The sequence below is a fragment of the Miscanthus floridulus genome, chromosome 3, assembly GCF_019320115.1.
Source record: "Miscanthus floridulus cultivar M001 chromosome 3, ASM1932011v1, whole genome shotgun sequence".
NCBI classification, from domain to species: Eukaryota; Viridiplantae; Streptophyta; class Magnoliopsida; order Poales; family Poaceae; genus Miscanthus; species Miscanthus floridulus.
In genome coordinates, this window is record NC_089582.1 from 11,855,297 (window position 1) to 11,874,909 (window position 19,613).

At 45.8% G+C, this 19,613-nt stretch overlaps 1 protein-coding gene across 2 annotated transcripts; it reads left to right on the plus strand.

Moving 5' to 3' along the window:
- The first annotated feature begins 427 nt into the window (after positions 1-427).
- On the plus strand, positions 428-2,502 carry LOC136544979 (uncharacterized). Of its 2 annotated transcripts, XM_066537033.1 has the most exons (3): positions 1,442-1,741; positions 1,837-2,035; positions 2,189-2,502. In XM_066537033.1, the coding sequence occupies exons 1-3, from the start codon at positions 1,565-1,567 to the stop codon at positions 2,209-2,211; spliced, it is 399 nt and encodes a 132-aa protein (XP_066393130.1). In that variant the 5' UTR covers positions 1,442-1,564; the 3' UTR covers positions 2,212-2,502. The 2 variants fall into 2 exon arrangements, 1 of the variants encoding a protein (XP_066393130.1); XR_010780884.1 differs by lacking the exons at positions 1,442-1,741; positions 1,837-2,035 and adding an exon at positions 428-888.
- The last annotated feature ends 17,111 nt before the right edge of the window (positions 2,503-19,613 follow it).

The window sequence follows — 19,613 nt, forward strand, 5'->3', positions numbered from 1 at the left end:
CATATGTTCTTCCCATACTACATATCTCCAAATCACTGCCTGTTCAAAAAGCCCATCAGTGTCGGTTTTTGAACAGGCACAACCAAATGCCTCATCACTGCCGGTTCTAAAAAACCGATAGTGATGTGGTTTTCAGAAAATCCAAAAAATAGGTTGAAAAAATAGGAAAAAACTTTTTTAATACTAGGAGCCGGTCACAGGTCATAGGACACGCTTTTTCGCGCGTTTTTAACCGTGAAAAAAATCATTGCTATAGTTGTGACAATGGACTATAGATGTAGCCTATCACAATATGTGAATATAATATGCCTGCGGTATAGTTGACAACGAACCAGTATAACATAGTAAGCACAACGCGACATCCATCTCCACAGGGTCTTTTTATTTCACTACTACAGTAAGCATTTGTAGCACTAGTAGAGAACAGACCTTTGATCCTCGGTCAAAATGGGCTCTAGTCCCGGAATTTTTTGCCCCCGGGACTAGAAATACCTTTAGTCCCGGTTGGTGGATCCAACCGGGACTAAAGGCCCCTGCCCAACGGCTACTGCGCCAGACAGAGGTGGCAGGGACCTTTAGTCCCGGTTGGAGCCACCAACCGGGACTAAAGGTAGACTTCTACTCCCGGTTGGTGGCTCCAACCGGGAGTAAAGGTCTACTCCCGGGCCGTGGCTGCGCCCGGGGTTGGAAAGTTACCTTTAGTCCCGGTTGGATCTATCAACCGGGACTAAATGTTCTCCCTTTATAAATCGGCCGTCTCCTCCTTCCTCCCCGAGCCCGAGCTCAGCACATTTTGAAGCTCACTGCAGTAGTGTTCTTGCTTCCTCCCTCCCTCCATTGTTCCTCCATCCATTCTTCGATTCCTCCGTCGATTCTTCAGTTGTAAAGGTTACCAATCTCATACTCTCATTTTTTACCATTTTCTTATGCCATTTTATTCACTATATATATTTATGGTTCTTTATTATGGTTTTTTTTCATTTGTAAGCAATTTGAGCTCAAAATCACTTTAAGCTTGCATATTTACATGAAAGAAGGTTAAAGTATATATAAATATAAAGTTAGAAAATAGTTAGAAAATTATAGCAAATCCTTACTAGTTGAACTTGCGGACCGTGTTCAGGTCGGCGAGGATGTTCTCTGCCGAGCGGTAACGGACGTCAAGGAGGAGCTTTGATTCTACGAGGGAGAGCGATAACGGTCGTGGAAGACCGTGTTCCCTTCCTCGTAGAATCGGAGCTCTTCCTTGACCAAGTACGGTGCCGTCCGGTGGAGAAATCCTCGCCAAGCTGATCACGTAAGCAAGGTCAACTAGTACGGATGGTTATTTATTCACACGTCCCGATATCGTCGTAGTAGTCTGTTATGTGTGTACATTCCCATTCTTCTGTTAATTTGCGGAAATATCATATGAATTACTTACCTGCCGCAGTAAAAGACGAGAACACAATGACCATTAAAAATATCATTGTTTAGAGATCTAGATAATTTTATAGTTTGTTAATTTTATTTGTTTATAAAAGAAGAAATTTATAGTGTATTAAAAAATGAGTATAGAGAGTAGATGGCAACTGCTTCCGGGTCCTCGGCCTCTCATGGGTTTCCAAAGCGACTTAGGCCGGGCCTTCCTCTCATTCCATGCGGCAAGTGTCGTGATGAGATGAAGATTGTGATGGAGTACCGAGTGAAGAAGGAGGGTCCCAACAAGGATCGTATCTTCTACAAGTGTCCGGATCGCAATGTGAGTTATTTTATCGTATTTAATGATTATGGTTAGTTTATACCTATTTTCATGATGGTTGTGATTAAAGTTCTAATTTTTTGTTTTAATTTCAGTGGGATGGCAGTGGACGATGTTCAGGCTTCTACTGGGAGGAAGAGTATGTTGAACTCGTGCAAAAATATCTTGCACAACAGGCAGATACGGCGGCTAATGAGGCAGTGATCCAGCCGAAGAAGCCCAAAGATGTTGCACAATCGGGGGATCTGTCTGTTTTAGTTGAGATTGGTCGCGAAATCCTTGTGCTCCTGAAATGTATTTTAGCTTTAGTTCTTTTAGTGGTAGTTGGGATTGTCTACATTGTAGCGATGCTTTCATAAATTTGTATCTTTTGTGGTGGCACGCATGTTGTATAAATAATTAATTATGATCTAGGTTTTAATATGATATTTATGTCATGTAATGCAGATGAGCCGTCATTGGATGTATAATGCTGATCGCCGCTCACAAGAGTTCATTGACGGCGTGCATTCTTTATTACGTGCAGCCGAGACAAACAAACGCGACGGTTTCATGTGCTGCCCATGTGCCATATGTAAGAATACGGTGGAATATCCTTGCTCAAGGACTCTTCATTCACACTTGTTCAAGTCGGGTTTCATGCCAAACTATATTTGTTGGACAAAGCACGGAGAAACCGGTGTTGTAATGGAAGAAGATGAAGAAGAACAATGGGACGACAATGATATTATTCCTGATGGTGCGTGCTTCAATGATACTGCAATGGGAGAAGCTGAAGAAGAGGTAGTTGCAGAAGATGAGCTGGCTGATGATCTTTGTCAGGTCATTCGTGATGCACAAAGAGAATGTGAAAGTGAAAAGGAGAAGATCAAGTTCGAGCGGATGCTAGAAGATCACAAGAAATTGTTGTACCCAACTTGTGATGCAGGGCAGAAAAAGTTGGGAACCACACTAGAATTGCTGCAATGGAAGGCAAAGAATGGTGTATCTGACAAGGGATTTGGAGAGTTACTAAAAATCCAAAAGAAGATGCTTCCGAAGTACAATGAATTGCCCGCCACTACCTACGAAGCAAAACAAGTTGTCTGTCCTATGGGGCTAGAAATAGAGAAGATACATGCATGTCCTAATGACTGCATCCTATACCGTGGCAAAGAGTACGAGAAATTGGATGCATGCCCGGTATGCCATGCGTCGCGGTATAAGATCAGGCGAGATGACCCTGGTGATGTTGAGGGCGAACGTCCACGTAAGAAAATCCCTGCCAAGGTTATGTGGTATGCTCCTATAATACCACGCTTGAAACGTCTGTTCAGAAACAAAGAACATGCAAAATTGTTACGATGGCACAAAGAAGACCGTAAGGTAGACAATATGTTGAGACACCCTGCTGATGGGTCCCAGTGGAGAGCAATCGACAGAGAATTCCCGGAGTTTGCAAATGACGCAAGAAACTTAAGGTTTGCTTTAAGTACAGATGGTATCAATCCTTTTGGAGAGCAGAACAGTAGTCATAGCACTTGGCCTGTTACTCTAAGTATCTACAACATTCCTCCTTGGTTATGCATGAAGCGGAAGTTCATTATGATGCCTGTGCTCATCCAAGGCCCGAAGCAACCTGGCAATGACATCGATGTGTACCTGAGACCACTTATTGATGAACTTCTCATTTTGTGGAATAAAGAAGGTGTACGTGTGTGGGATGAGTACAAACAGGAACACTTTGATCTGCGAGCATTGTTGTTCGTAACAATCAATGATTGGCCTGCTCTAAGTAATCTTTCAGGACAGTCAAACAAGGGATATAATGCATGCACACACTGCTTCGGTGATATTAGAGGTGTATTCTTGAAAAAATGTCGAAAGGTCGTGTACCTTGGCCATCGTCGATTTCTTCCTGCAAATCACCCCGTAAGAAAGAAAGGTAAGCATTTTAAAGGGAAATCAGACCACCTGACCAAGCCTCGCAACCGAACCGGTGAGGATGTACTCGATATGGTCAATGATGTGAAAGTCGTCTTTGGAAAAGGACATGGAAGCCAACCTATTCCGAAAGACGCTACCGGTCACGCACCCATGTGGAAGAAAAAGTCCATATTTTGGGACCTACCCTATTGGCAAGTCCTGGAGGTCCGTAGCTCGATCGACGTGATGCACCTGACGAAGAATCTTTGTGTGAACCTGCTAGGCTTTATGGGTGTGTATGGAAAGCCTAAGGACACATTTGAAGCACGACAGGACCTGCGTTGTTTGAGAGAAAGAGACAACCTACATCCAGAGAAGACAGATGATGGACGCCATTACTTACGTCCTGCTAGCTACACTCTAAGCAAAGAGGAGAAGGAAATCATGTTTGAATGCTTAAACAACATCAAGGTACCATCTGGATTCTCCTCGAATATAAAGGGTATTATAAATGTGCCAGAGAAGAAATTCTGTAACTTAAAGTCCCATGACTGTCACGTTCTCATGACGCAATTACTTCCAGTTGCATTAAGAGGAATTCTACCTCCAAATGTACGTCTAGCCACCGTAAAGCTATGTGCATTCCTCAATGCAATTTCTCAGAAGGCAATTGATCCAACTGATCTAGCTAAACTACAGAATGATGTGGTTCAATGTCTCGTCAGCTTTGAGTTAGTGTTCCCTCCTTCCTTCTTTGATATTATGACACACCTCCTAGTTCACCTAGTCAAGGAGATTTTCACTCTCGGTCCTGTGTTCCTACACAACATGTTCCCCTTAGAGAGATTCATGGGAGTCCTAAAGAAATATGTTCACAACCGTGCTCGCCCAGAAGGAAGCATCGCCAAGGGCTATGGAACAGAAGAGGTCATTGAGTTCTGTGTTGACTTTATTCCCGACCTTGACTCGATTGGTGTTCCTGAATCGAGACATGAGGGGAGACTAAGCGGAAAGGGGACACTAGGGAGGAAAACATATATTGGTACGGATGATGATTATTTCAATAAAGCGCACTACACAGTTCTACAGAACTCCTCTTTGGTAGATCCGTATATTGAGACACACAAGGATCTCTTACGATCCGAGTTTCCTGGGAAGACTGAAGCTTGGATTACGCATAAGCACATGGAAACTTTCGGCGGTTGGTTGCGAAAAAAATGTCAAGGTGATGAGAGCATCCATGAGCAACTGTATTTATTGGCTATGCAACCATCATGGCATATCGTCACATACAAAGGGTACGAGATAAATGGGAACATATTCTACACAGTAGCCCAAGATAAAAGGAGTACCAACCAAAACAGTGGTGTCCGCATAGATGCCACAGACCCGAATGGGAATAAGCAGACATATTATGGACGCATAGATGAAATATGGGAACTAGAATATGCACCTACTTTGAAGATCCCATTGTTCAAGTGCCAATGGGTCAAGGTGACCGGAGGCGGAGTAATAGTAGACAACGAGTATGGAATGACAACAGTAGACCTTAGTAATATTGGGTACAAAGACGAACCATTCGTCCTTGCCAAGGATGTAAATCAGGTGTTCTATGTCAATGATATGTCTACCAAACCAAAAAGAGGGAAAAATGATAATGACTCAACCAAAGAGCCAAAGCGCCACATAGTTCTTTCAGGGAAAAGAGTCATCGTGGGAATTGAGGACAAGTCGGACATGTCAGAAGAATATGAAAAGGATGACCGAATTCCGCCCTTCAAAGTGAACAAAGACCCTAGCATCTTGGTAAATGATGAGGACACTCCATGGTTACGAAGCGATCATAACCAAGGGACATACATAAAGAAGAAGTTCACTGCTGTGCCCACTTGATGATATAGTGATTTAATATAGTGTGTGTTTGAGATATTATGTAATAATTGTGAATTCAGATGTTTATTATGTCATGTTTTAAATTAAATCAATGTTTGATTTGGTGGGATTTCTCTCTCAAAAAGGTAAATTATTAGGATACTGAGTGATGAAAAATTAAAATATTAACGTTAAAATGATATGAAAACAAATTTCCTGTCCAAAACCAATAATTTTAATAATTTTAATTAAACACTACATTTTTGCATTAACGAAATAATAAATATTAGTTACATTATGTTTTATAATTCTAACAAAAAATAAAAAAAGTTAGGTTATCGATTTTTCCTATGTGCAATAAACAAAAATAAAATTCATATTTTTAACAAAATAATTTTATGCCTTTTATTTAATTTACTATGTATTTAATAAAAACTATTGCATTTCTATTGTATGTAACAAGACTATTGCTTAAAACAGGCGGGAAACGAAACTGCAGGCCACCTTTACTCCCGGGTGGGAAGCCCACCCGGGAGTAAAGGTGGGCTGCAGTTTCGCGGCCCGCCAAAAAAAACTCCTTTACTCCCGGTGCGTGTTACCAACCGGGAGTAAAGGTATACCTTTACTCCCGGTTGGTAACACGCACCGGGAGTAAAGGTACCTTTACTCCCGGTTGGTAACACGCACCGGGAGTAAAGGGTTTTTACTCCCGGTTGGTGGATGGCACCGGGAGTAATTCTCCTCTGCTATATAACCTCCAGCGCCTGGCAGATCGATCCGCTCGTCTTCTTCCTCGTCGAACACCGCCGCCCTCTTCTTCCTCGCGCCGCGTCCGTTCGCCTTCCGTGACACCGGCGTCGCCGTCTTCTTCCTCGTGCGGCCTCCACCGCGCGCGCCCGTGCCCCTCCTCCGCGCTTGCCCGTGGCCCTCCACCGCGCCCTCCTCCGCGCCCGACACGCCCTCCACCGCGCGTTGCCCCACCGCGCCGGCCCGAGGCCCTCCAGTAGGTACACTGCCGATATTTGGAACTCTAAATGATTTTAAATAAAAACATATCTTAAGGCAAGTTTTGAATATTTGGAACTCTAAATGACAAGTATAATTAAGGATCACCAATAAAATTACTTTAGAAATTAATTGGATCGATATAAATCCATGGCTTGTATAATAAACACGCTATATATTATTCGGAAACAACGCTACGAACCATCCGCTTGCTGTTAAGATATGTTTGTTAATAAACACGCTATATATTATTCGGAAACAACGCTACATTAATAGAAGAATTTTTTCTATCTTCATAGATCAATGTTTGTTAACGAAATTTTATCCAAATATATTCATGTAGGGTCTTTTTTTTTGAAGGATTTGTTGTAGGATATATAATGGTCAAATAGGAACTCAATTTTGATACCCAGTTTGTAAACTAAGCGTTTTTTAGTTTATCAAAAATATCACATGTTTCTTCATTTGTGAACTTTGAATATACAGATATAATATATTAATGTTGCTAAAGTAATATGAGCATTACATATTTTTTCCGGGAAGACTATCTTCAAACTTTATATCATAGCATCAGAGATCGCCTGTAAAAGAAGAAAATAAATTCTTATCATTTCGGAAATAGTAATGGTTATATGAGCAATAAGACACATATACTTACATTTCATAATGACTTATACTTATATTATTAACATAGAATTTTCTCATATGATGAATGACTACATGGTTGATCACATGGTACATAGGATCACAACATCACGCACCGACACCGCCCCGGCCCGCCTCACGTCGTCGTCGTCGTCGTCAGCACGCCGGCCCGCCTCACGTCATCGTCGTCAGCACACCGGCCACCGCGCCGACACGTATATATACGTCATTTGTATTCATATGCATTTCGTCCATGCGTTTCTATGTATACGGCGGAGCACCGCCGCCCTCGTTCACCCATGTGTACAGACATATATACGGCGGAGTGGAGCACCGCCACTCTTGTCACACCGCCCTTTCTCGTGCCCTAATTCGCCCTAGTACCGACGTAGTTCGTCCTAGTGTGGCGAATTGCGTCCGTGATCGAGGGGCAAGATTTAATAATGCATATTGTTTGTAGATTTTACGCATGTAATAAGCAAAGATTTGACGTACTATATATTGGTTTTGTTTTTTGAAGCTAGATGGCCGACCCGAGAAATATGGATGAGGAGGAGTTGATGATGAATTTGATCAACACTGGCACTCAAGTTGCCGGCGATGATGGTGCTAAAAATAACATGCAAGAGGATGTAGATGACGGGAGTCAGTACTTAGCTCTTGAACAAAATGAGCAACAACATATTGGCCAAGTATATATTTTTTATTATTAGCTATATATATATATTATCATATGTCCTATGTGTGCTCATGACATTAAAAATAATGTTTATGTTTTGTAGCCCTCTGGATCGACATCAATAACTACAACGAAGAGTAAAAATGTTCGAGGTCCCAAAAAGCCATTGGAGGGTCGCTTCATCATCTCAGAGTTCAATGTGGATACAGGAGAACCGGGGGGGCCGAATAAAATGAAATTTGTGCACCACTGTGGTTACCTTGTACGGGACCGACTCCCGATTAGTACCCGTGAATGGAAGAAGAAGACCAATGCTCCTCATATCAGTTTTGTCTCCGATCGTGACAAGGCGTTAATTTGGAATGATGTCTTGGTACATTTCACGCTCCAAACAGATGATTATGATGATATAATAGATGGTGATGAATTGAAGGAGCGAGTTAGGGATTGGGCAATGAAGAAGATGGCCACCCAGTTTCAGACTTGGAAGAAACACCTATACACGACGTATGTCAAGAAGAACATAGCACCAGATTTTACTGTCCCAGGCCCGATCTCAAAGCAGAGGCCCTATTGGGATGAGTTTGTACAGTACAAGACTTCGGAAGAGGGTGTGAGTCGGGTGATAAAGAACCAACATAATGCCCAACAGAAGACATACCACCATACCTTGGGATCAGGTGGCTACCCGACTGCCATTAAGAAGTGGAACAAAATGGAAGCAGACCTTCTTGCCAAGGGTATCAGACCAGAATCACTCGAGTGGGGAGAACGTGCAAAGAATTGGTTTTTCGCTCATGGGGGAACACTAGACCAGGAGACAGGGAAGTGCGTTTATGGCGCAAGACTGCAAGAAGCAGCAGAAAGATTGTTTTATGCTCAGAGAGCTACTGCTAGTGGTGCGTTCAGGCCCAACAGAGAGAAGGATGAGCTGACATACGCCATCGGGACTATTGAACATGGTGGCCGAACTAGAGGCAAAGGAAGTGTCTCGTGGGAGCATGGATTCCCTCAGGACAGACCTTCCTACAGAAGTCGCCAGAGAAAGAAGGAAGAAGAGGCACACCGGCTCCAGAGGTTGGAGGAAGCGGTGCGTGAAGCACAGGAGCGGGAAAAAAACCTTGAAGCGAGAATGCAGGAGGAAATCAAAAGGCAAGTGCAAATAGCAGTGAGTGCAAGCAAGCAGGCATCAGAGCCAGGAATCAACATTAGCCAATCTGTTCAGTTGAAAAGCAGCTGCGCTTCCACGGAGATACCAAATCAAGGGGACACAGGACTGCGCTTCCCTGTGGATGACGTCACTGAACCTTGTACAACGTGTGAGCTACACATTCCGAAGGAGAATTCCACAATCAAGGTGGCTATCGGTCTTGTTAATCCTATCGACCGAACCAAGACACCAAGGATTCATGGGAATATAATCCAAGAAGGATATGCCACCATCTCGGTAGATAAAGCTGAAAAAGGTTTTAGTGATTTGCCTCTTGACATTCCTGGAGGTGATGGCGAGAAGACTCTAGGAGAAGCGGAGAAGACATTCATTCTATGGCGCAAGCGCTACATCATCATTCCAGGGATGTCGGCTCCACCTCCTCCTGAACTACCTCACCATAGGTATGTGCGGATGAAAACACTACATCATTAATTTGTATTGGCTTAAATAATTAACAATCTGCTCATAATAATATGTCATTCCTTTTTTTGTAGCAGATCCTCCCCCAATCTAAATCCAATTGTTCAATCGCCAGATCATCATAGTGCTCTGTACGATGACATTGTGTTGGAAGACGAGGCTGCATCCACACCCTCTCCAAGGAGGTCTCCAACGCCGCAGCCGCCACCTCCAAGGAGGTCTCCAACGCCGCTGCCAACACCTCCAAGGAGGTCTCCAACGCCGCTGCCAACACCTCCAAGGAGGTCTCCAACGCCTCCCCCGCCCCCGCCTACCAAGAAGCCTAGCAAGAGGCCAGCCCCTCAAACGAAGAACCAGTCCCCGCCTGCAAAGAAAGCCACCGTGAAACCAAGGGTTATTCCCAAAATAATATCTGAAGAGAAGGAAGAAGGAACTGATGCATATAAAAAAGACATGTCTAGATTCTATGACAAACTTAAAATGAATCAAGAAGCAAGGAGAAACCCAGAGAAACCGTACTTCTTCGTAGCTCCGGATATTTTAAGAAAAAAGGTGATTTCTTACCAGCATCAACAGCGGGAATCTCGTAAGCCGTCCAAATCAACGTTATCAGACTATGACCGCACTCTCACCAAGTCAATTGAGGCGGCACAGAAAAAGAAGCGGGCAGGGAAAGGAGTTGCCCAACTCGGACAACAAGCGCACCAATCAATCCCCCCGCTAGTTGTTGGTAATGAATATGGTTCGAATTTAGGATTAATGCATCAGGCAAACATACCTCCGGATGTCGATTTGGATCACCTTGGTGAATTTCTTGATGAGACTGGTCTCGACCTTTACCAGATGTTTGGTGATGGAAACATTGAGAGTGCGGCGGAGGTTGATATTTGGAAGAAAAAATTTGTACTAGGCCAGAGTCTATACAACCCTCAAGCCTTATCTGATCTGGGGACGCAAATGTACCTGCTAAACAAGTGGTACATGCAGGCGTCTACCAGTGGAGACTTCTGCGTTGGTGTCAGAATTAGAGACGAACATTGGTTCCGTGGCGATGATGTTATGTATGTTGACTTTGCAGAATTTCATCAACTATGCCACCTGACCTCTCTGGACAAAGTTATCATTAGCTGCTATTGCCTGTAAGTAATAATTCTTTCGATCTATTATTAAACTCATCATATGTGTGTATATGCATATAAATTATCCTAACAAGTACTATATATATGCAGATTTACAATGACAGAGCTCAGAAAGGAAGGCTGCAATGAAATTGGTTTTGTTGATCCCCATATAGTATTCAAAGACCCAATTACTCCAATGACTAATTGGAAGTCTGAGTCAGAGAGTAACCTCATGAACTTCTTAGTGAACCAACGCCACAAGAAGGATATACTCTTTCCCTATAACTTCAAGTGAGTGTTAATCATGTCGATCATAGCCTTAATGGCTCATATGTTGATTCTAGTTAATTAATGAGTGTTATGCGTTATATCCTATAAACACATGCAGCAATCACTGGATATTGATGGACATCGATCTGGTGAAAAGTCACTTGATAATCTATGACTCGATGAGAAAACCACAACAAGACTACCAAGATATGATAGATATTATCCAGAGGTAATTTCGAGATCTCTAGCAACTATATACACACAAACATGATGATTAACTATATCTGATGACGTGGCAAATTTTTTATTGGGCAGTGTTTGGAAAACCTTTATTGAGAAGCAACACATGGAAAAATGCAAAGCGCCACTGAATGTAATCCCATTGAAAGTAAGTCCCCTGAATCGCATCATCTTTATTAATTAAACATATAGCTTTCACCGGATCACCAGATTGGATGACAAATCTTTTTCTCGTAAAGTGGTGTCTGAGGCAGGAACAGGGGAACAACTACTGTGGTTACTATGTTTGCAAGTTTATCAAGGTGGTCTCCCAAAGAACTCCTACAGAGAGACTCAAAGTACGTTAAAAATACACTATATATTCATTTAATTATTATTATTGATTGTGTTACTATGTCTTTATATATATATATGTACATATATTAATTTATTTTCCTTTAATTCAAACCTGTAGACTCGATGGTTGGAGGAAAAGGTCATACGGCAAGACCAAATCAAAGCAATTCAAGAGTCTATAGCCGGATTTTTTAATGAGCAGGTCATCGATTCCAAGGGCGAGTTCTACTTCGACCCAACACTGCCATTGAAGCCAAGCTAGAGGATGAGAAGAAACTTGTTATGTCACAACAACTATAATGCAATCTTTTGTAATATATGCACATGAAATAATATAATGTAAAATACACATATGCATGCATGCATGTAAATATATATATGATGCATGCATGCATATATATATATATATATATATATATATATATATTTCTATGATTGAATTGTGTGATTTAATACGTTCATTGTGCTTGAACCGAAACATACTATATGCGCGTATAAATGTATAATTAGCAGCGTACAATACGACTTCGAAAACCTATTTTGAAAAGAAAACAAAAAAATGAAAAGAAAAGAAAAAAGAAAAAAACCTTTAGTCCCGGTTCGTATTACCAACCGGGACTAAAGGTGCCGGCCATCGTGGCATGTCAGGAGGCACCTTTAGTCCCGGTTGGTGTTACCCACCGGGACTAAAGGTCCTCCTTTAGTCCCGGTTCCTGACCCGGGACTAAAGGACCCCCCCTTTAGTCCCGGATGCTTGCTCCCGGGTGGGGAACCGGGACTAGAGGGGGTTCCCCACCGGGAGTAAAGCTCGGTTCTGTACTAGTGTAGGGGCGGCTGACGATGGTTTGTAGAGGTGGTTTTGCCAGCCGCCCCTACCACACCGTCTCTACAAATCAAGGGTTTGTAGGGGTGATTCTCAAGCCGCCTCTACTGTGGGGGTACAACCCCCGGTACCCACAGGACAAGACATGGACCGCACCACCAGAGGTTGCCCAGCCCACAAGACTATGCCTGGGTCACGCCACTAGTGGAGGCCCAGCCCACAAGACCATGCTTTACAAGGCACGTTACCAGTTAGCGTGCCTCGCAAGACTGCACGAAGATCTCCGGCGATCTAGGAGACCTGCTCGGATACACCAGTTCCCGTGATATATGTAACTTCCTATCTTGTAAAACTGACCAGGATAGAAATAATCGATCTGTAACCCTACCCCCGAGCTATATAAGGCAGGTAGGGCCCCCCTCGTTTTTATCTAATAATATGCAATACAATCCACAAAGACACAGGACGTAGGATATTACGCCAAGTCGGGGCCTGAACTTGTCTAATCGCTGTCTCTTGCGTTCTGTGTCACTGTCCGGTTCCCTCATGCACACCTTCACCGATTCATCTACTACCGTGGGCATACCTCTCGATAGACTGCCGACCGTATTTCGTCGACAGTGGCGCATCAAGTAGGGGGTGTGCGTGCTGAATCCATGGCGAATCGGACAGTCACCTTCTCGAGCTCCATGGCCTTTCCCCAGCCAGGCCAGATCTTCATGGTCGGATCCATGACCTAGGTCATCGGTCCTGACGGCAATGGAGAGATCGTGGATGCGGTGCAGGATCACCCTGCACAGATCACGCCAACTCTTGCAATGACATCTCCGATCCCAGTGCCCCGCCGTTGGGTTAGGAGATCCATCGGCAATGATGATCTGATCGCATCTATCGATCGGGTCACAGACCGCTTAACGGAATATCAGCTCCTCGTGGATTCGGTCTTAGGTCAATCCAGAGCAAGCGATGAATTTCCTATACACTAAGATCACCAAGCCGCTGTAACCGAGCAACCTGCTCAGACACACCATTCAAGGCAGCCAGATTCTGATCTGGTGATCATGGCCACTCCAGAGGGGCGCACGGTGCGGCGCCTACCACTCCCTGCTACCGGCCTACGTTTGGCCGACTACGTGGCCCCGTTGGAGGATTCGTCGAAGCCCTATCTTTTTGGGCTGGAGGGTGCGGGATCTGCGTACCAGAATGCCATCCACGACCTCTTTGTCAACCATGTCGAGCGCGACCACATCACCGACCTCTACTTGATCAACCCGACTGACTCTGATTAGCCTGTGCCTGTGGACAACATGGTGGCTGTCCACCAGCTTTTGGATGATCCCTCTCTCCCAACCGAATCTCTCCATAATGTTCTGGACGAGAGCCCCGATGACTATTCTAAGGGCTCAACCCAGACCGTGCCAAGCTGCCCTGCTTTCCCTCTGGGGTTCAGGGGCATGATTTTCCATGTCAGCCACGATAGTGTCACCAAGGACACCGAAATCGCTGAACAACACGTGGCTCGTCTGGTGAAGAATGACAACCGCCAACATCGCCGAGATGCGGAAGCAGCCAAAGAGGTCCATGAGGATGGTCGCGGTCCGCCCCGCCATCAACACAATCTGCAGGAGGCATTCAACATGGTGGGCGACCAGCCAGTTTACCAAACTCCGAGTGCTAATCTAGCCATCACGTTCAATGAGCTCGACAAACTCCCTCACACTCTAGAGGTCGAGAAGGTCTGAGCGCATATCATAGCAGCGCAGGTCCAAGTCAACGAGTTTCGAAATGACGCCCCATCTTATTCCACTACATTAGCTCATATCCACCACTCCCATCGCGACGGAGGAGGCTGGCATCACAGCATCATGGGCCCCCAACCTCAGGCTGGGGGTCCCTATCTCCATAGATCAGGATCTAGAGGCAACTATGAAGCTCATTCACGTCACGATGGCCGCCCACCCCGCCCCCAGGGAGGTCAGGGCGGCAATCGCAACCAGGAGGTCAATCAACCCCTCTCTCGTGACCTTCGTGACCACATCAACGCCGGCACAGATGTCCGTGACCGCATCAAAAACAGTAGGGCTACACGCTACAACGTAGAGATGGAGCATCGCCTGTAATTTGACGCTGAACATGAGGGATTCACTGTCCGTCAAGCCCCACTTCCCGTCGGCGCTTCAGGACTTTGCCCCTTCATGGAAAGGCTTTGAGCTGTCTAGTGGCCTGTGGGTTTCAAGGTCCTTGGTGTTAATACCGATGACGGAAAGGCCAACCCCACTCAATGGCTAACTCTATACGAGATCGCCGTGAGAGCTACAGGCGGAGACGAGGATGTCATGGTGAACTATCTACCCGTCATGCTTAACTAGTCTGTGAATAATTGGCTCCTCAGCCTGCAGGAGAACTCCATCTGATCTTGGGACGACCTCAAAAAAGACTTCACCGATAACTATATGGCTACGTGCGAACAACCCGGCACCAAGTTTGACCTAGAGAAGCTTCATTAGTTTTCCAGGGAGTCCCTGTGTGACTTCATCAGGCGCTTCTCAGAGACAAGAAACTCTATTCCTAACATCACTGATGCCGAGGCCATCGCTGCCTTCACCAAAGGGCTCCGGCACGAGCAACTTCGTGGCAAGCTGTAACACAAGAGGCCTACAACCATCGGCGAACTGATACAAACGGCAAATAGATATGCCAATTCCGAAGAAGCCGAATGGGCTGCCCGCTCTGCTCACCATCAATGCTGCGCTGATGACCATCGTGATGATAGGCGCTACGACGACCGTGATCGCTGCTGTGATGACCAAGACCACCGCGACGACCACGACTGTCGTCACGACCACCCCGAGCACTGGACCATGTACATCGATGGGTCTCTCAACCTCGATGGTGCTAGGGCAGGCATGTTTTTCATCTCATCGTCGGGGGATAAGCTTCGATATGTTCTCCGCTTACACTTCCGAACATCCAATAATACCGCTAAATACGAGGCGGCACTTCATGGTATCCGTATAGCTATCGACCTCGGTGTTAAACGCCTCCAGGTGTATGGTGACTCTGCACTTGTCATCAATCAGCTCAATAAGGATTGGAATTGCACCAACAAGAAGATGGACGCTTACTAGCCCTGGGCAAATTTTACCGAGAACCGAACCGAATTTACCGAGAACCGAAGTCTCGGTTCCCTGTTCGGTTCTCATTTCCGAGGAACCAAAATTTGTTCAGTAAAATTGGTTCTCCCTCGGTTAACCGAACTAACCAAGGAACCGAAAATAGTGTAGTAGTGTGATGTCTTAGTGTCTTGCACTCTTGCTGAATGCTGATGCCTTACTTTAGAAGTTAGCACTCTATTTATGTATTTGTTACTCTGTTTGACTGTTATATTTGTCCCTGTGGTTTTGTATGCAATCCTGCTGAAATACTGTCAAAATTTGCTATTGAACATGTTGTTACATGGATTTTGGATACTGTTCGGTTTTTCGGTTCTACCCGGAACCGAACCGAAAGAACCGATACCAGACTTGGTCGGTTCCATGTTTTTTGAAGAACCGATCGGTACTGGTTTTCTGAGAACCGAACTTCTTCAAAAACCGAAGAAACGATCGGTTCAGTTCAGTAGAACCGAACGCCTAGGGCTAACGCTTACTGCGTCATGATAAGAAAGTTAGAAGACAAGTTCTATGGTATTGAGTACCACCATGTGGTCCAAGCTGACAATCAAGTAGCCGATAAGCTGTCAAAGTTAGGGTCGACCTGGGCCGAAGTTCTCGCCAGAGTGTTCGTCCAGAACCTTGTGACGCCATCCACCAAGTAGGGGCAAGAAGGTGTTGAAGAAAAGCCACCTGCCGAGCCGTTAGTCGCAGTGGTCCCTAGCCCGAGAAGTGATTTGAGGGAAACCATTCATCAAATACCTCACTACTGCAGATGTCCCCGCCGACAACATAGAGAGAGAATGCATCCCTCACAGCAGCAAGCATTACATCCTAGTTGACGGGAAGTTATATCGCAAGAATGCTAAGGGAGAGCTACTTCAGAAGTGCGTCTCCATGTAGGAGGGCAAGAAAATACTCAAGGAGATCCACGCCGGCACTTGCGGCAATCACGCAGCCTCTAGAACACTAGTCGGTAAAGCCTTCCAAGCTGGTTTCTATTGGCCTTCTACAATCACCGACGCTGAGGCCATCGTTCATCGATGCGAGAATTGTTAGTTTTTTGCTAAGCAAATCCATGTCCTGGCCCAGGCCTTACAAGCAATTCCTGCGTCTTGGCCCTTCGCATGCTGGGGACTGGATATGATTGGATCGTTCAAGCCCACGCCAGGAGGCTTCCGCTGGGTCTATGTTTGCATCAACAAAATCTCCAAGTGGATCAAATATAAACCTCTGGTCCAAGCTACAACGAAGAAGGTAGCCGAGCTGCTTGATGACATTATTCACCAGTTTGGCCTTCCGAACAGCATCATCACCGACTAGGGGTCCACGTTCACTGGCATCGATTTCTAGGACTTCTATGATGAAAGATGCATCTCAGTTAAGTATGTCTCGGTCGCACACCCTAGGGCTAATGGCCAAGTTGAATGCGACAACAGCATGATTCTTGACGCGCTAAAGAAAAGGCTCTACACGAACGAGCATAAGCACCCCGGCAAGTGGCTCAAGGAATTGCCAACTATGGTTTGGGGACTAAGGACCCAGCCCAGTGGCAATATTGGTGTCTCCCCATACTTCATGGTTTTTGGCTCCGAGGCCATTTTGCCAGCCGATGTCACTTTCTGAGCTCTTAGGCTGGAGAACTACAATGAAGAAAACTCTGACCAAGCCCGGCTCGTTGAGTTGGACAGCCTAGAGGAGGAGCGCTTGGTTTCTTGTGTTCGGACAGCAAAGTACCTTGACAGTGTATGAAGATCTTACAACCGCAACGTCAACGATCGGTTCTTCGTGGTCGGAGATGTAGTGCTCCACAAGAAGTAGAAGACCGGTGGGATGCACAAGCTATCTTCACCCTAGGAAGGCCCCTTCATCGTCAAGGCGGTCACCCGACCAAGTTCCTATAGGCTATGCAACATGGATGAAAGAGATGTCCCAAATTCTTGGCACATCGATTTTCTTAGGCACGTCTACCCTTGAAGGGTCTCCTTTCAAAGATATGTACCGTTCATATTCAAGTATTCAATAAAATTTTTGTTCTAATGCTTCTCCGTATTGTTATCTCAGTGCTTTTTCTAAGCAATCCAGTTCACGCGTACGACATCTTAAAGATGACACGTCAACTACGCCTAAAGCAAATGCTCGAACAAACACGTTGATGCTCGGACGCCTCCAGAGATGACCCTGTCTCCGACTTCTCCTTACACATGCATGAGCGTCCGCCCTCTACTTCATGGGTGGTCGGCAGCGGTTCCTTAGCAACGCCCTATTCTTCCCACACGCACATGGCCCTTGTGCCCTGCGTTCTGGTTAACAGGCTAGCTAGGGCTAGGGACTCAGCTATACACTACTGCTCAGATGTTTTATATCAAATATAAACACAAACATATCGTCAATTGCCAAGTACTATTACACAATGATTCTACATGAGTTTCATCTCAGCTATGGGGCACTACTCCTCCCTTCATCAAATAGCTCAACTTCTTCTGCCAACCTCTTCATCAGCTCCTCCGCATCGTCTTCTAGCCTAGCGATCTTCTCCGCATCCATGCCCTGCGCGTACCCGGACGCCACCCGCCAGAGATCCACTGAAGGGTAGTGCGACCGTAGCTGTGCGAGTGCGTGGACCATGGCCCCATGGGTGGCACTACATGCAGACTCCTTGAAGTCTGCCCATGCTGTCCCACAATGATCCATGACCGACCGGTATGGCCTGTCTCCGGGCAGCCATGCTCCCTCAGGTGGCTCAAGACTGACACAGTCTAGCACAAGCTAGATCCCTGTGGTCATCGTCTCTAGCTTTTCATCATGGGTCTTCACTTGTTCCATGAGTACCTAGAACTACGCCTGGGTTTGGCATCGATATTCTACAAACAAGACAGACATATGATAAGCATGCGCTCAATGCCGCACAAGTCAAAATAGCATGAAGAACACTAACGTCGAATATCTTTAGTGATTTTTTCGACCTTCTCCTCCGCTTTCTCCTTTGCCTCCTGGATCTAGCCGAATGCCTCTTGGGAAAGTTCAAGCTCCATCTCTAGTGCTGTGTATAACAATTAGATGTCTCACAATGTTGAACACCAACAAAGCAAAATTACGAGGCCTACCTTTCTACCGATCAGTGCTACGGCTGAGCTGCTCGGCCATTGATTGGCTCTCCACCTCCATTTGTTGGCGGTCTATCTCCAATGCCAAAACCTTCACCTCTAGGTCTTCCCTATGGTGGCACTCTTGGAGAAGGCGCGCCTTGAGGTCTTTCACCGATGCATGCAGACTCTTGTTCTCCACCATCACCAGAGACATCTCCTCCAGCTACCGCCAGCGCTGCTCAGACACCTTCATCACATTTTGCAGCGAGCGAACAAATGAACAGACTGCGCTATTTAAAATACAAAGAAGATCTCTTTGGGATTACCTCAATACGGCCTATCATCGACTATAGATCAGCCCTCAACTTCTTCATCTCCACGCTCGCCTCCACCTCCTCCAGCATCTCAAACTTGTCTCCGCGCTAAATGACAGTGCGGAGGAGTTGGGGCGATGGGGTGAGCTCCCACACTATCTCTTTGATCTCCATAGGGGCCACTAGCAAAGGTGCCCTCCTAGGTTGCTGCCGTGCTCAGCCAGAGCGTCCGAGCACTTCTCCCACAGTTGGCGGCACTACAGACGGTGCTTGTTCGGCAACCGCAGGTGAACCTTGTGTCGCACTGCTCGGGGCGTCTCCCATAGTTTCCATAGCTGTTCTGCCAAGGCCGCTTGATGGCTCCTCTACACTAGGATCATCGTCGTCATGCAATCCACCACCAGGTGAGGTTAGTCTAGTTGTTGAGGGCTCCTCTATAGCAGGGGCAGTCGATTCTGCAATTGTCGGTTCCTCTATGGTGGGGGCGACCGGATCCGTCCCTACCTATGCTTGCTCCGCATGGGCAGCTACTAGATCCGTGTGCCCTCCGTCATCAGCAGCTGATGACTGCAGGACCTCTGTCGACTCTGCACTACAAAAAAACAACTCTTAAGAAGCATACCATCGCGCTGAAGGAATACACCAAATAAATAAAACACTTACAGCTGGGACTCCCGCTGTACAGCTCGGAACCTATGTCCTCACCTAGGACTGGTCCGACCAGCTGCTAAACTGCTCGGTGCCTCTACCCCTGCCGCTGGAGTCGTCCGTGTGGTCTTGAGGACTAC

Coding starts and splice junctions, on each gene's coding strand:
- LOC136544979 (XM_066537033.1), top strand. CDS start 1,565: ATGGCAACTGCTTCCGGGTCCTCGGCCTCTCATGGGTTTCCAAAGCGA. Junction 1,742..1,836: donor ACAAGTGTCCGGATCGCAAT/GTGAGTTATTTT, acceptor TTTTAATTTCAG/TGGGATGGCAGTGGACGATG. Junction 2,036..2,188: donor AATCCTTGTGCTCCTGAAAT/GTATTTTAGCTT, acceptor CATGTAATGCAG/ATGAGCCGTCATTGGATGTA.